The sequence below is a fragment of the Macrobrachium nipponense genome, chromosome 20 (genome assembly GCF_015104395.2).
Source record: "Macrobrachium nipponense isolate FS-2020 chromosome 20, ASM1510439v2, whole genome shotgun sequence".
NCBI classification, from domain to species: Eukaryota; Metazoa; Arthropoda; class Malacostraca; order Decapoda; family Palaemonidae; genus Macrobrachium; species Macrobrachium nipponense.
In genome coordinates this window covers 33,680,599-33,696,831 of record NC_061089.1, presented here as the reverse complement: position 1 = coordinate 33,696,831, position 16,233 = coordinate 33,680,599, and the positions used below count along the sequence as shown (strand labels likewise).

The window sequence follows — 16,233 nt, the reverse complement described above, 5'->3', positions numbered from 1 at the left end:
TATACTACTAAACAGGATGAGTTCCAGCTCCCTGCCCCAGCACTGAATCCGCAGATACGTACGGGCCCAAGGCGAAGCATTTTTCGTAAGTGATTCTCACATACGTAAGTATGGTTCGCGAACACTGACTGACATCTCCAGAATGTTGTCTCCATCAGATTTCGCACGGACATATTCTTGTTGAAAGCAAGAGAAGTTGCTATGGCTCTTACTTCGTGTGCTTTCACTTTAAGAAGCCTAAGATGTTCTTCTCTGCAGGATCCGTGTGCTTCTTTGATGAGGCTTCTCAAGAAGAAGGACAATGCGTTCTTCGACAATGGACGAGTAGGCTCTTTTACTGAACACCACAGGACCTCTCGGTTGGCTTTCAGTTGCTCTTTTCTTCTAAGGTAGTATTTCACCATTCTCACTGGGCAAAGAGTTCTCTCGGGTTCTTCTCCTACCAAAGAAGATAACCCACGAATCTCGAAGTTCTTGGGCCATGGACTTGATGGGTTCTCATTCTTTGCAAGAAAACCAGGAAGGAAAGAGCAAATGAGAGAGTCCTCCTTAAAACCCACATTACCATCAATCGCCTGAAGCTCACTCACTCTTCTGCGGAAGCTAGAGCCATCAAAAACAGAGTCTTCCTGGTAAGGTCTCTGAATGAGGCTGAATTAGGGGGTTCAAACCTAGAGGACCCAAGGAATTGAAGGACTACATCCAAATTCCAGCTAGGTGTCTTAGGATACTGCATTTTCGTTGTATTAAACGACCTAATAAGGTCCTGTAGGTCCTTATCTTCCGATAAGTTGAGGCCCTGTGCCTGAAGACATTCGCCAACATACTACGATAGCCTTTAATCGTCGAAACGACTAAGCCACATTCTTGTCTTAAGAATAAAAAGAAGTCTGCAATTTGATTCACAGAGGTACTGGAAGAGGAAACGTTATTCCTCTTGCACCATCTTCTGAAGACATCCCACTTCGATTGGTACACTCGTAATGTGGAAGACCTCCTCGCTCTAGCGATTGCCTTAGCAGCTGCTGACGAAAAGCCTTTCGCTCTGACCAGTTTCTGGACAGTCTGAAGCCAGTCAGACTGAGAGCGGGGAGGTTTTTGTGGTACCTGTCGAAGTGGGGCTGTCTGAGTAGATCGCTCCTTAGAGGAAGCGATCTTGGAAAATCCACTAGCCATTCCAGCACCTCTGTGAACCAATCTTGTGCTGGCCAAAAGGGAGCTATCAAAGTCATCCTCGCGGAATCTGACTCTGCGAACTTTTTAAAGTCAACCCCAGAATCTTGAAGGGGGGAAACGCGTATACATCGAGTCCTTTCCAATCGAGTAGGAGAGCGTCTATCCCTATTGCTCCTGGATCCGAGATGGGAGAGCAATACAGATCCAGTCTTTTGTTCTTTGAAGTTGCAAACAGGTCTAAGAGAGGCCTGCCCCACAATTTCCAAAGGCTCTGGCAAACATCTTGGTGCAGAGTCCACTCTGTGGGAAGGACCTGATCTTTCCTGCTGAGGAGATCTGCCCTTACATTCCTTTCTCCCTGTACGAATCTGGTGAGAAGTTTTATCCCCCTTTCTTCTGTCCACAGAAGAAGATCTCTTGCTGTTTCGTACAGAGAGAAGGAATGCGTCCCCCCGTTTCCTGATGTATGCCAGAGCCGTGGTGTTGTCCGAGTTTATTTGCACAACTGCTCCTGTCACATCTGACTCGAACTCCTTCAGAGCAAGCCACACGGCTATTAGTTCTTTCCTGTTGATGTGCCAGGAAGACTGGTCCCCCATCCAGGTTCCTGACACCTCCTTGGTTCCCAGAGTCGCCCCCCAACCTGTTTCCGACGCATCGGAGAACAACACCAGGCTGGGTTTCTGGGATTGAAGAGGCAGTCCCTGCGAGAACTTGTCGGGATCCGCCCACCATGCTAACTCCTTCCTTGATTTGAAGAGTAATTGACAGGAGAACTTCAAATCCTGAGAAGGACGACTCCAATTCCGATGAAGAAAGAATTGGAGCGGTCTCAGGTGCAACCTTCCTAGGGAAACAAATTGCTCCAGTGAGGAGAGCGTCCCCAGCAGACTCATCCACTCCCTCACTGTGCATACTTCTTTCCCTAAGAAGGTTGTTACTTTTTCGAGTCCCCGGGCTATCCTCTCCTGTGACGGAAAAGCCCGAAAACTCAGAGAGTTCATCTGGATCCCCAGATAAACGCACTCTTGAGCGGGAATTAGACTTGACTTCTGCAGATTGACCAGAAGTCCTAAGGAATAAGTCAAATCCAGGGTTTTCTTCAAGTCCTTCAGACAACGATCTCGGAATTGGCCCTTATAAGCCAATCGTCGAGATAGAGCGAAATCCTCACCCCTTCCAGGTGAAGCCATTGTGCCACATTCCTCATGATGGCCGTAAAGACTTGGGGGGCCGTGGAGAGGCCAAACACAGGGCCCTGAATTGGAAGATTCTTCCCCCCATCATGAATCTTAGAAACTTCCTCGAGGAAGGATGGATTGGTACGTGGAAGTAAGCGTCCTGTAAGTCCAAGGACACCATCCAGTCCCCTGGACGGAGTGCTGCTAACACCGAGGCAGTGGTCTCCATCGTGAACTTCTTCTTTTCGACGAAGAAGTTCAGGGCGCTTACATCCAACACCGGTCTCCATCCCCCTGAGGATTTCGGAACTAGGAACAGGCGGTTGTAAAAGCCTGCCGAAAGATGATCTGCCACTAGTTCGATCGCCTCCTTTTCCAGCATCTGATCTACCGCTAGTCGGAGGGCTTGATTCATGATGGGGTCCCTGTATCTGGCCGTCAACTACCCTCGGGGTATTCGTCAAGGGAGGTCTCGAAGAGAACGGGATTAGATAGCCCTTCCTCAAAATTGACAGGTCCAGGCATCTGCGTCTTTCTGGGCCCAGACTTCTGCAAACTGTAAAAGCCTGGCGCCTACAGTTGTCTGAAGGACTTGAGTCTTACTTGGGAGGTTTGATTGACTTCGTAAAAGTCCTCCCTCTTCTATTTGGTTTCCGACCTCTGAACGAAGAGGATCTAGAGGTAGATGCCCCTCGAAAGGGTTCCTGAGAGGTCGGCTTAGCTTTCTTTGTCTTAGTCTGGAAGGTAGGGCGCGGCTTCCTTGCAGACTGTGCTAGAAGGTCCTGCGTAGCTTTGGCAGAGAGAGCCTTCGAAATGTCTTGAACCAGGTGTTTAGGAAACAGCTGTGTAGAGAGGGGGGCAAAAAGCAAAGACGATCTCTGAGCATGTGAGACCGACTTTGTTAAAAATGAGCAAAATACTGATCTTTTCTTCAAGACCCCTGCTCCAAACAGTGAAGCTATTTCGCTGGCCCCATCTCTCACCGATTTATCCATACAGGATAAGACACAATTCAAATCCTCCGGAGAAAACGTGTCCGGTCCTTGAGTTTTCTTGGCTAGGACTCCGAGGGACCAATCGAGAAAGTTGAAAACTTCCAAGACTCTAAAAATGCCTTTTTAGAATGTGATCCATTTCATTCATTGCCCACGTAGTTCTGGTCGAATTCAAAGCTGATCTTCTAGTGGCGTCTACTAGTGCCGAAAAATCTGCGTCAGCTGAAGACGGAAGGCCCAGTCCCAAGGGTTCTCCTGTCTCATACCAAAATCCTGTCCGTCCTGAAAGCTTCGACGGAGGGAAGGCAAACATTGTTTCCCCGCTTCCTCTTTAGTACGCATCCATGAACCGAAACTCTTGAGCGCGCTTTCCCTTCATAGAAAACGAGTCGGCTTCATTCTCACACACGAAGATCCTTTCGTTGCTTTCGCTGTGGAGAACAACGAGTGTGGAGAAGGAGGAGCAGTAGGGCTCAAAGACTCTCCGAACTCCTGAAGGAGAAGTTCTGTGAGCTTCTTTGTACGAAGAAACTGTTGCCGATGTATTAGTTTCTTCCTCAGAGGCTTCCTGGTCTTCTTGAGGAGGAGAACGGGGATGAGGATCCTTATGAGAATCCTTAGATGATTTCCTAGCTGGGGTACAGTGCGATGAAGGAGACAAAACGTCTTGAATGAGGAGAAGATTCCAAGTAGAAAGGCGTACAGGAGGAACGACGAGTTGGTAAAAGAAGGACGCTTATCCGAAAATTCTTGTCTAAACTCGCATTCTCTAGAAAGACCACGTCTATCCCTAGGGAAACTACGAGAGGGAGAGCGCCTGCTAAGATCCTGTCGCCGATCGTGAGGAGAGCGGCTACTAGGCGCCGAGCGCCTATCTGTCACAGGGCGCTTAGTGGAATCCTGGCGCCTACCAAGCGGCGAAACGTTGCTAAAAATAGGGCGCCTTTCAGGAGCAGGGCGCTTGAGAGGCTCTTGATGCCTACGAAGCGGAGAGCGGCTGCTACGCTCCGAGCGCTTAAACGAAACAGGGCGTTCTGCGAGATCTTGGTCCTTACCAAGGGGAGAACGTCTGTAAGGCTCCGAGCGCCTAACAGAATCAGGGCGCTTGAGGCGTTCTTGACTTCTAGCAAGAGGAGACCGATCAGGAGTAGGGAGTCTCGAGAACGAAGATCGCCTACTAGGAGAACGAAGCAAACGAGGATCAAGGTGTCTTTCTCCAGGAGAACAGCTACTAAACGAATGACGCTTACCAGGAGCAGGCTCCTACTAGACTCTTGATGTCTTACAGGGGAGGAGCGAACTCCGTGCGATGAGCGCCTACCAGTCACGTTATCCGACGCCCGACTACAGTAGTCGGAAGGAGAAGTGCGCCTACTTTCAGAAGGGCATTCCCTAGGTTCTCTGAGAAGACGAGGAGAAGAAAGAAGAGACGGAGACAACGAACCAAGTCTTCTATGACCTGAGCGACTCTCTCTTCTTGCACGAACTCTAGAAGAAGGAGAAACAGAAGGGGCGACTGAGCGTCTACCCGAGGCAGGAATCCGATTTGAGGAAATATCTTCATAGTCCAAGGAGCGCCTATCCGTCGAATGGCGTCTCGACACCTCCGAGCGGGAGTGGTGTTCCTCTCGTGAAATGTTACGATGAGTAGAAGAATCCTCAAAAGAAGGAGAACGCCGATTACAAGGAGAGCGCTCTTCCGAACGAAAACGCGCCTCCCGATCTCCTTGATCGGGAGAGACAAATCCTTCCTTCTACGCGATCTCGATGCCAAGGAGTCCGCCAAGGCTGTGATCTGAGCTTGTAGGCCCGCTAGTACTCGAGAAGGAGAGTCCCCAGGATCTTCTTCCGAAGCAAGCTCAGCGCGAGGCGCGGGAGAAGGAGGGCGATCACCGGATCTCCTAGGCTTCTTTGCTTGCAAGGAAGCTACATCAGAAAAGTCTTCTGGGCTGGACGCTAACGTACTGAAGGGAGCCTCCGCAGCCCTCTTCAACGGGCGTGACGCCTCCTTAGAGCTCCACCCACGCTTCGGCGAAGGAGAAGAGGATGACGAAAAACACTGGCGAAGAATATTCTTCTTCTTACGATCCAAGGCAGCCTGGGAGCGAACTTCAGGATCTGCCGAGGGGACGCCTGACCGGTGGGGGCTCTCCCTAGCCCTCCTGCGGCTTTCGACTTTCCTCCTCCACTGGAACTGGGAGTCTGGAAGAGGTCTAGGCCTGGAGGCACTAAGGAGCCGGTCAGACGCACCCTCCACATCACTGGGTACACTGCACTTATCATCACTGACACTCTTACCTTGCTCAGTACGAAGATTCTTGTCTTCCCCTTAGAACACAAGGAAGCTTTTGAGGCCGCCGCCTCCGAAAGAAGAATCTACGGCTTCGGTGCGGGGAGCAGGAGCTGAGACCTGGGAGGAAGGTTCTAAAACTACATTAATGTTAGTTTCATTCTCACTCATTCTCGACCTGCTCGAGCTCCTTGAAGAAGCTTTACGTACCCTATCCCTTTCAAGTTTCCTAATATAAGAAGAAAGAGCCTTATATTCATCTTCGTTCAAAACCTCACATTCTTGACACGGGTTACTAAACGAACATTCATTCCCCCTACATTTAACACAGAAAGTGTGAGGGTCCACCGCAGCTTTCGGTAACCTCACCTTACATCCATCGGTCACACATACTCTAAACAAAACCGGAGTTTTGGAAACAGAATCAAAATCACATTCTACAGGAAAATCCAGCGCAAAGTCAATAACGGTCCACAATCAGCGTATGCCAAGCCAACATAGAGCGAATACGTCACCAAAATGTCCAAATCAATCTCCAGGCAAGCGAGAAATGAAGAATATATCGGAAGAAACGACAACAGTTGTTATCGCTTCAGCGACAGAAAAAAATCTGGCTGGAGAGATAGATTGGTTCATACGCCCGCCACCCAGCGGCGGGTAAGGTAGACCACCTGACCTACCTGTCGCGTGTGCCGCGAGATTTGAAATTCTGTCGGAACGTCGGAGACTATAGCTAAGTATATATCTGGCAGGGAAGTTCGTGTACAAAATTGTATTTTTCATAGCTACAAACCTGAAGTCTTAACAATAGGATCCTTTCCAGCTGGGCACTGGCAATTATCCTATTGATAAGACTAATGGTTTGTTTGCGTATGAGCAAACAGATATAAAACTTTCAGTTGGTTTTAGTGATGGGAGGTGGTAGTCAAGACAATTTTTTTACGCTTTGTATATACAAAAAGGTGAACTATAAGAAAAAAAAAACTTGAATTGAGAAAAGACATTTCTGCTAAGCATGTGGTTCAAATCCAGATAAAATATAAAACCTGTAGTTATGAAGTAATTATCATAGTTCACCAATAACTATATGAACTTGAGCTAAAATAAATTAACATGAAAGACCTAATACCTGTGACAAATCTTGCCTTCACTCAATCACAAGTGATACTGCCTTAGTAGACTAATGCTGCATTTAGTTATTCTGGATGGTCTACTTTGTTTTTATTATGTAAAAATCCAAGAAAATTATTGTGAGCTGCATTTATGTAGGAACAGAAAAACCTCTTTCAATAATCATAAGATAAGCCTCTTCAGCAACTAAACAAATATACACCATAGCACAAAACTCCTTATAACAGTACTTCCCATTTCTATGACATATCAGTTCCCATTTCACACTCAATACAAACACAATCGCTTCTATTTAACCTGAGGAATAAAATAAAAAAACTCCACAACCCATCGAAACACTGTCAGGAGAAAGTCATAAGCCCAAACTGTACTCTAGCACCCCAAACACCAAAATCCCATAAATAATGAAAAACTCATAAATAAAGAGACCTTAAAACCTAAAGAAGCCTCATCAGTAATAATTCAACGATGATCCTAGCCATAAACAGTAACTTAAATATGAGAGAAATCCATAAACACATCGAGGGATCAATGGTAACCCTTGCAGAAATTAATGTGAACAGCAACTGAAAATGTACTGCACTTAATGGCAATAAGCATCCACTAAAGCATTGATCAGACTTGTCATCATAAATTCACAACAATCACTGCAAACTATAAAAAAATGTTTGACACAAGTAATGTACCAAACCAATGTCATTAATAAAACTATTAGGTACAGTATACTGCATCTTCCTTAGAGCAGTACAATACTCTGAAAATATGTTTATCAACTAATAAATCTGACAATCTTTGTATGAGCAAGCTTCTGGAAAATTCCATGTCAATATTGGCAGTACCGATAGTTTATTTTCTCTTTCAATTCACGATTTAATTGTGGTCTTGTGCTTGAAGCCTAAATTTTGATGAAAATAAAATGACAACCTAATTACAAAGCCAAATTATTGCTACAGCATATGAAAAAAGGTTCTTGGTACAAAACTGTTATAAATATACGTACTAAGAAATAGTCTTTTCCTATATGGCAACTACAAGTAGGGATTCACTCTATGAGAGAAAAGCATCCTCAAGTGTCTTATTATACTGACAGAACAGAAAAAAAACACACTGCAAAATAACGCATGGAAGAAAATGGCTCTCCAGATGCAAATCCTGGCAACAAACAACAAGGAAATAAGAAAAATACAAAGGTCCAATCCTTTCACTTATTGACAATGAAACTGATTAAAAAAATCCACGACGAATAACAAGTAAAATCAGCATTCCCTTTCACCTAACCAATTTATATCGATTGTTTGAAAACTGGAAATTAATTACAAACTTGATATAAACACCTAGATTTCAATCAGCCATACAGAATTTAGATTTGCAACTACATGTACAGTAATCATTCACAAATTATACTAAGCTTGTTGGCAGGAAAAGCCTTCAAACAATAAAATCATTATATAAAAATATTTCCCCCTGCCACCCATACTTTGAACTGTACAAATATAAAAAATAATTTAACATTGCAACCTGATTTAGCAAATTGCCATTAAGCATTGCTATAGTCACTGTTGCCTATGCAGCAACATATAGTTCGTACATATAGGAAATGTCCCATGGTTTAATATGCTAGCAACCATATAATAATATTAAAAGATCAATCAAAAAGCCAAAGAATTGGATTATTTTACATAAGCAGTGTATTTTGTATTGCATGCCTGTCTAGGTAACTTCATATTTCAAAATCAGTACAGTAATAAATAGATTAATCCTACATTAATAAGTTAACAATGGCAGTACTTAGCACTAAAAAGTTTTGTAATAAATAAAAAAAGGAAGCACACATTCAAGACAGTTACACAGCAGAATTACTGAAAGCTATACATTTATCCACAACAATATACCAACCAACCTAATATAAAATTCAACCAGTTCAGACTGTCTGCACATCAGTGAGTCCAAGCAATACAAAACACTGACAATATCTAAGCAACTGTCACACAAAATACAATTTGTGCAACTCTCTTTTTGCACAAAGACACCATCAGATCTATACATGAAAACTATTTATAAAAGTTCCAAGAGAATATCTTTGTAAAAAAGTTTTTTTTTTCTAATCCTGATAAACATGTTTATCAGCTGAATTTCAGTATTCTGACAGTTCAGACTTCATTTGAACTTCCAAGGGATAAAGATGGCAGACATTTTGAAGAGTACAGAATCTAAATCAAGAGGCATTAATATCAGTTTACCATCTTTCAATGCCGTAGTCTTTTACTTACCATGGTACATAATAAACAACAGACTTGGTGTTATTTCTGATGGTTATGAAAGAAATTAAGACCACTAATTCTAAGGATATCAAACAAAATCAGTTAATAAATGAATGAGGTTTATAAATTTTGTTCAGGTAACCCAGGCTATTACTTCCTGACACTATTTGCTGAAACTCTCCAATTTTACTCGTATACTTTAGGTAAGACGCCATAACTTATCTTCCTGAGAATCTCCCGTAACCCCTTGTGGACGGGTAACATACATATATGTTTACTTATAACTTTGGGTAGGATTCTGGGTAACATATATATATAGTTTGAATGCATTTTGCAAGAAAGTGTTCAGATCACTTCCATGGGCCATAAATGACTCATGGCAACTTTTACCCCAAATAATAGCTAGTTGTACTGGAGAGGGGGATCAGTTTGCCTTGACATGTCATATGGGAATGTTGTCCAAAATTCCCATCCAATGACAACTCATAAATATTTTACAATATATACTACTAATTATTTGTTAATGATCTTAGTTCTTATCTGTTATTATATTGTGTGAACTGCAATTATAATTCTAAAAATTATAGAAAAAAAATTATCAATTGGTAAAATGAGCATATTTTTACAACTTGTTAGGAAGAGGCCCCACACATGGTTGAAAATATTCACTTTCAAGTTCTCCTGGGAGACACAGAGAATTTTTTAGAATTAGACCATGTGCATATGCATTATCTTCCTCTTTCCATTGATTTTTTTTTAATTGGCCATCCTTAAATTTAGCCCAGTCTAGGGGTGTTCATAATATATATCCTGGACTGTGTAGGTTAACTCCCATACACTAATGACTTCATTTTTTCTAATTTGCCAGTCCACCTAAGTACTGTACATTACGTTATAGTATTATCTTTTTTATTTTTTTGCATTCTTCTGAAACCCTTTCTCTTTATCTGATTCATTTAGTACATGCAAATTCAAAAGTTTTGGAAGAGAAAGCAAGTTAAAAGCAACAACACCTTTGTTTCTCTCTCAGTTACAGAATACACTTGGAGAACCTATCCAAATACTGAAATTCAACAGAACACTGGCATTATACAAGGTACTACTTGCTCACAACACTGCTTCTAAAAACTTCATCACTTAGATATTTTGTGTAGTTTTTGAACTTGTATTTTGACCTAAACAAAAAATGACTAAACTTATGGAATTTTATAATAATTTATAATGGTCTAAGAATTTACAGACTAGAATTAAGTAATTCTAAGTGAAATATTATAAATGGTATAAATTACAAAACCCAACATTAGGGCACTAGAGAAATGAGAATATTACATAAAAAAAATAATGGAGCTGTTGCAAAAAATAACTCTTTCCTTGTATGATATATGACAGCACCACATTTGTAAAGGCTTTACAAGAAAGATCAAATTATTCTTAAGACCAAGATCATACTGATAATTAACTGAATTGCTTATGCATATGAAGATTTATGGTAATTTTTACATACTGTGCATAAACTATAACCTTCCTTTAAGGTAAACACTATGGATGCCATTTCTGAATAAATATTGTACTAAAAATGGTCAAAGAATCCTGCTGTAAATTTATTGTTCCAAAATCCAACCAATCAAATAAGACATCTGAATCTGCAGCATATGAAACACTAATGGCTGAAAAAAAACACATCTCTCAAAATAACTGTGATAAAGCTGACTGATCTCTCATTCCAAAAGTAGTAACTAGTTGTGCCCAGTATTTACAGCTATATCTCCAAAGGAAAAAGTTAGTCATCAGGTATATTCTGATTCCTTGAAGCAATAAAAACATCACCCTGAAAATTAAATATCACACATACTGTATGCAAATAAATAAAAATTCAAACACAATGCTACATGGCTCTATCTGAGATCCAACACATACTACAACCATCGATACAGCTTAAACATGGAAATTTAAATTTCACAACACATGACATGTAAAATACCTGTTTAATACACAACCATGACGATATGAACAAATGCATTCTATCTAATACCCACCCTATAAAAAAAAACTCACAAATGCAGTTGTATGACTAAACATATCAAAAAAGGGAAAATCCCATCCTTCAAATATTTACATAGAAAAAAAGGGAAAATTCCAACAAATCACAAATTCACAACCTACAGAAAAACCACACACCTATCAAACAACCTCATTAATCAATATCACCATTTGTAGCACCAGCCAAGTTGAAGGCATTGCTTTCGCGCCCACTACGGAGCAACTTTAACTTTAGTGCCCAATACTGGGACTGGTAGGTCTGTGACTGTAGTTCCTTCTCCAAGAGTTTCATTTTCAATTCATGCTCTCTGCGCTCAAATTCAAGTCGTTGAGAAGTTAGTTTTATGGAGAGCAACTTATCAGGGGAGTCATTCTTGTCATTGTCACAGGAAAAAGGTCCTGAGGACATCATGCTATTCATCCCATGCACGCTGCTCACACTATTCATAGCATTTGAATTTTGTCCAATGTTTAGCGCGTTGGAACTTTGTGCAATAGTTAGAGTATTTGAACTCTGCCCCATATTTACACTAATGGAGTTATTCAAATTGTGAGTTTTATCCTTCATCCCGAGAGAACCGAGTCTCTTTGAGCTCCTACCACTGAAACTTTTACAATTACCATTTGTTTGATGTTTTCCTGGCACCATTTTCCTTAAACTGGGCATGGGCTTCATAGAATGTTGCATAGAAGATGTCAAAAGTGGAGGGGATACATCTTTGTGCTGATAACTGTAGTTAGAACTTATATGATTAGCACCACTTACTGGATTAGGAATATTTGTAATGGACAGACATGCCCCTAGGCCTTTTGGAAGTATAGAAACAGGAAGATCTGAGACTGAATTAAGACTTGTAGCAGCAGCTGAACTTGTGGAACCTTGGCTACTTTTCTTCTTCATGTGAACAACTTTCGTACATTCAGGAATATTGTATGAAAATTTACTGCTAATCTTCTTATGGTTGCTCTTTCCTCCATTTTTCTTTGAGAAGGGGGAGTGTTTCTGAGTTGCTGCCAGTAGGAGACTAGAGAGTTTAGGAGATTCCTGGCGAGCCCTCTTCAATGCTGGCTCCCTGTCTTCATCAGCAGGAGTGCTATTCTCTCCATCTGGTAGCTCAGGATTACTATCAACATCATCTTCATCTATAAAAGTAATGAACAGTACAACAGAATCATTTCTTTTCAGTCTTTTGCTTTATATGTATATATTCAGTATAAACACTGATCAAGCAAAAGCTACAAACTACTATTCACAATTATGAAATAAAGCAAAGATAATAAATGCAGAGTGAAATACTGTAAGGAATGACAAATACACAAAACCTAAATACTATGTCCGCAAAGTCCTGTAAAAAAAAAAAATTACCCAATCATACATTTTCACTTTAAACAGCCAGCATTCACAGAATTTTTGCTCCACCCACATACAATTGTTTCAATTCAACAGTATATTTTTCCTTCACAGTACAGTTATTTCCATACTTTACTATTTAAGCAATTGGCTATGCTAACCTGAAAACTAAAGACACTTCCACACTTGCCATTTCATGAAAATGTTTAACTTACTTAATCACTCCCGGCCAATTCTGGGGCTCATCAAACTTGCAAGTCCTTTGTGCCTCTCACTCAATATTTACAATATGGTCGTTTGAACTATAACTTTCTCTGTTTACTTCAGCCTAGTAGCTTTTATGTTCTGTATTAATCACTATCTACTTGCATCACAACTCCGTTTAAAAAAAAGCAGGGACATTGACTTGACCTTATACCTAGTACTACGTATACGCATTAATTTTTAGGACATGAGACGTTGCAGCAATATCATTCTTGCCTCCTTTCTTAGTCATCTACTTTTCAAACATAAAAGACTGCGGCTCTATGGTCAATATTCACTTCTACGAACATTCTGACACATTTACATTCAACATTTTTTCATTAACCTCAACCTATTTTCATTACAGTATTACACACTACATTTGTATATGAAAAACTACTGAGCATCCTAAAGTTAAGTTTTATCCATAAGTCATACATAGCACCACCTCTTGCCAAACTGAACCATAGGTTATTATTTAATATACAGTACTAATATGAAAAAATTATCTTAATTTCAAAGAAATAAACTGTGACATAAGAAAGTAAAATCTGGATATGAACTTATTTTGACTTCATGGGAACAAAAGTTTCACGTTAAATAAAGTATTAGAGCATGAAATGGACAATCTAAAAACCTAACCTACCCAAAGAAATCAGACCCATAGAGGGAAGGGGGCACCAAACGTTCCCAAATATAATACAGCAATTGTACTCGCAATTGATTACTATTCAGTCCTTTCTTGCCCCTTGCAATATGTCCTGATCGCAACGAATTGTCCAAATATGGCCATTTCCCATGCATTGTGATCAATTGCTTGCCAGCAGGCTGCATATTCCTCATATTCAAAATTGAGAAAAATGTAATCTGTTGGCAAGCAACTGGTCACATGCATGGAAAAGGGCCATACATGGGGACTCCACTGTATTTGTTTCTGACTCTACCACTGCATTGGATCTTATCCAGTAAGCAGCCCAAGTAAGCTTTTGTTTATTCCTCTAAATTCTGTTCATGGACATAGCTTAACAAGGGTTCTCCAAACAAAATTTTTACTTCAAAAGTTAAGTAGTAAATGAATTCTCCAAAAAAATTTTGTTTCAAAAGTTAGAAAGTAAATGGTGCTATACACAACAAGATAGACTGGCCTAAACTACATAAAAAAAATACCAAGTATAATTACCTGCATCATGGTTCTCGACAGGTTCCATTTTAATAGCAACACCTGGTTCTGCTTTCACTGTTGCATCTGCCTGGTCTGATTTTGACGTCCCTCCCTGCTGTAGTTTGACTGCTTCTTCAATTGCATGTTGCGCCAAAATGTGAAGATCCACCCCATCGTAATTCATATCAAGCTTTTCTGTCTTAAACATCATTTCTTTTTCTGCTTGTTTTGCCCTATACTTCATGTTATCCCAGCATTTTCTAAGTTCCTTCTCTGTGCGAACCATAATATTTTCTGTACTATTGTATTCTTCCACAATCTGCTGCCAAACACTCTGTTTCTCTAAATAAATCTCACGAGTTCGACTTCGTGTATCGACAATGTTTCTATACTTATTGATAATATCTCTCAACACGGCACGTTCATGTTCTGTAAATATGTTTCGATGAGTCAAAACACCATTGGACATATTTTTCAAAACTGGATAGGAGTAGTTTGTTGGTTCGACTGTAGTTATCACCTCTAGAGGTAAATCATCTAATGGGTAGCAGTCAACGTCAGCATTATGCAGGTTCTTTGGTTTGGCCTCCTTAAGTTTTGGGGAGTCATCATAAGATCCACTAGAACTTTTTCTCCCTTTAAATGGGGTCTCACTATTCTTATCAGAACTGGAGTTGTTAGACACTGTCTTCTGAGTCTCAGAATCATCTAAGCCTTCCTCGGCTTCACTTTCATCGTCATCATCATCATCATCATCGTCGTCATCGTCATCATCATCATCATCGTCATCATCTGAATTGTCAGAATTTTCTTTATCACTGTCTTCAGCATTGTCTCCATCCGAGTCCCTTGATCTATCATTTTCTAACTCATCTTCCTGTTCACTATCACCATCACTTTCCATCTCTTCTGAACCCGACGGAGAGGGAGACTGTTCGTTATTTTGCGGCTCCATAATTCGAAGCAGATGGACGATAACCTACCCTAAGCCTGTAGGCTTTGAAATACAAAAACGAAAGGCAACGAAGCCCTGTGACAATTTTCAGTAGACCATCTCATGCCCAAAACACACACCTGGCCATGAATTCTTGGACAGCCTAAATTGGTAATCCTACTAGCCTAAGCCACTTGGCTTCTTCTTTGCTGAATGATAGGCCTTCGTTTATCCCATTCAACTTATCCGCTAATCGATGTAAACAGTCGACTCACGTTGGGTACCACACAAGGATGAGCTCGTCTTCTGAAACTGAAATCCTTAAGGGGGCCAATGATTTTAAACACTGCTTTGGACTAGGCTACCCGGGATAAACCGAAACAAAAGACCAGGTAAAACAGACGCAACCGAGAGCCAGGGCCTCACAAACAGCCCACTTCAGGTAGGCTAACTTTCCTTGTCCTTGAGCAACAAACACTTTCACTGGCAAGCACGGTAACCTTGAAGAGGATTGGTTCAAGGGCGACAGACAGAACTCAGTCTTCGAAACCGACCATAATACACTCCAGTGATGCACGTAGCGGATGGGACGGGGTAAAGAGAGACCTAAATGCTAAAAGATACGGGTGGGAAGAGTGCAGGTGTCACTTAATATGGCGCCGGGTGAAAGGACCTCGTGCCTGCCTCGTCCTCATTGGTCGAGGAGGAGCTCGAGGGAGCCACCAGCCAATCAGCGCCAAGGACCTCCCACTCGAACCTTACTCTTAACATGTTAATTTACTAAAATATAAGCAATGTTAGATCATTCACTGCAAGTGTATCGACTACCTATTACTAGAAGTTGCCAAAAACAAGTAAAGTAACTTACCACAATTAATAATCTAGGCGTTTGAGGACAAGATATTGCTAGTGTCAGCTTTCTCCAGCTATTCTCGGCCTTGTAAAGTGACGTCATTAGCTTACATGACGTCATGTGTTGACAATTTCTCGAACGGGATCACTATTTAACACAATAGCGGTTTGCCATTTCATTTTCATAAGTATATTAAATGCATTCAATTCTAAATCTATATCTGATTGCTGTTCATGTAATTGCAATTTTACTTTATGTAAGTTTTTGTAAACATGTTACCAAGCTGAAAATATGCAATGAAGCACACAAACGTGTCATTTTTGAATGAATGAGAATTTCTGGCATCATACCTGCAGAAAGTGTATGACCTGCTAATAAAGCAGCAAGAATGCTCTTATCTTTCATTCTCAGTCAAACAGCCTTAATATTCTTCTTCTCTCCCTCCAGAAGTAAACCTAGCAAATCACACTTTGATTTAATTCTAGAAGCTGGCATAACAACCCATGGTTATCACCGATGAGTTTTGACGGGGCAAGGAAAATAGCTAAAATCTTTTGAACGTGTCCAGAAAAAATAAAATAATTGAGAATTTTATTAATTGTTTTTTGTCATTGAA

The 16,233-nt window shown here is 41.0% G+C and overlaps 1 protein-coding gene across 1 annotated transcript; it reads right to left on the bottom strand.

The window, feature by feature from the left end:
• Positions 1-5,706: 5,706 nt before the first annotated feature.
• Positions 5,707-15,611, bottom strand: LOC135224716 (claspin-like). Its single transcript, XM_064264004.1, has 2 exons — positions 13,849-15,611; positions 5,707-12,217 (listed from the first exon to the last, which is right to left on the bottom strand). The coding sequence occupies exons 1-2, from the start codon at positions 14,783-14,785 to the stop codon at positions 11,229-11,231; spliced, it is 1,926 nt and encodes a 641-aa protein (XP_064120074.1). The 5' UTR covers positions 14,786-15,611; the 3' UTR covers positions 5,707-11,228.
• Between the last annotated feature and the right edge of the window lie 622 nt (positions 15,612-16,233).

Bases quoted from the DNA above. Each gene is read 5' to 3' on its own strand.
- LOC135224716 (XM_064264004.1), bottom strand. From the start codon at position 14,785: ATGGAGCCGCAAAATAACGAACAGTCTCCCTCTCCGTCGGGTTCAGAA. The intron at 12,218-13,848 runs GTAATTATACTT...TTACTTTTATAG, and splicing joins TGTCGAGAACCATGATGCAG to ATGAAGATGATGTTGATAGT.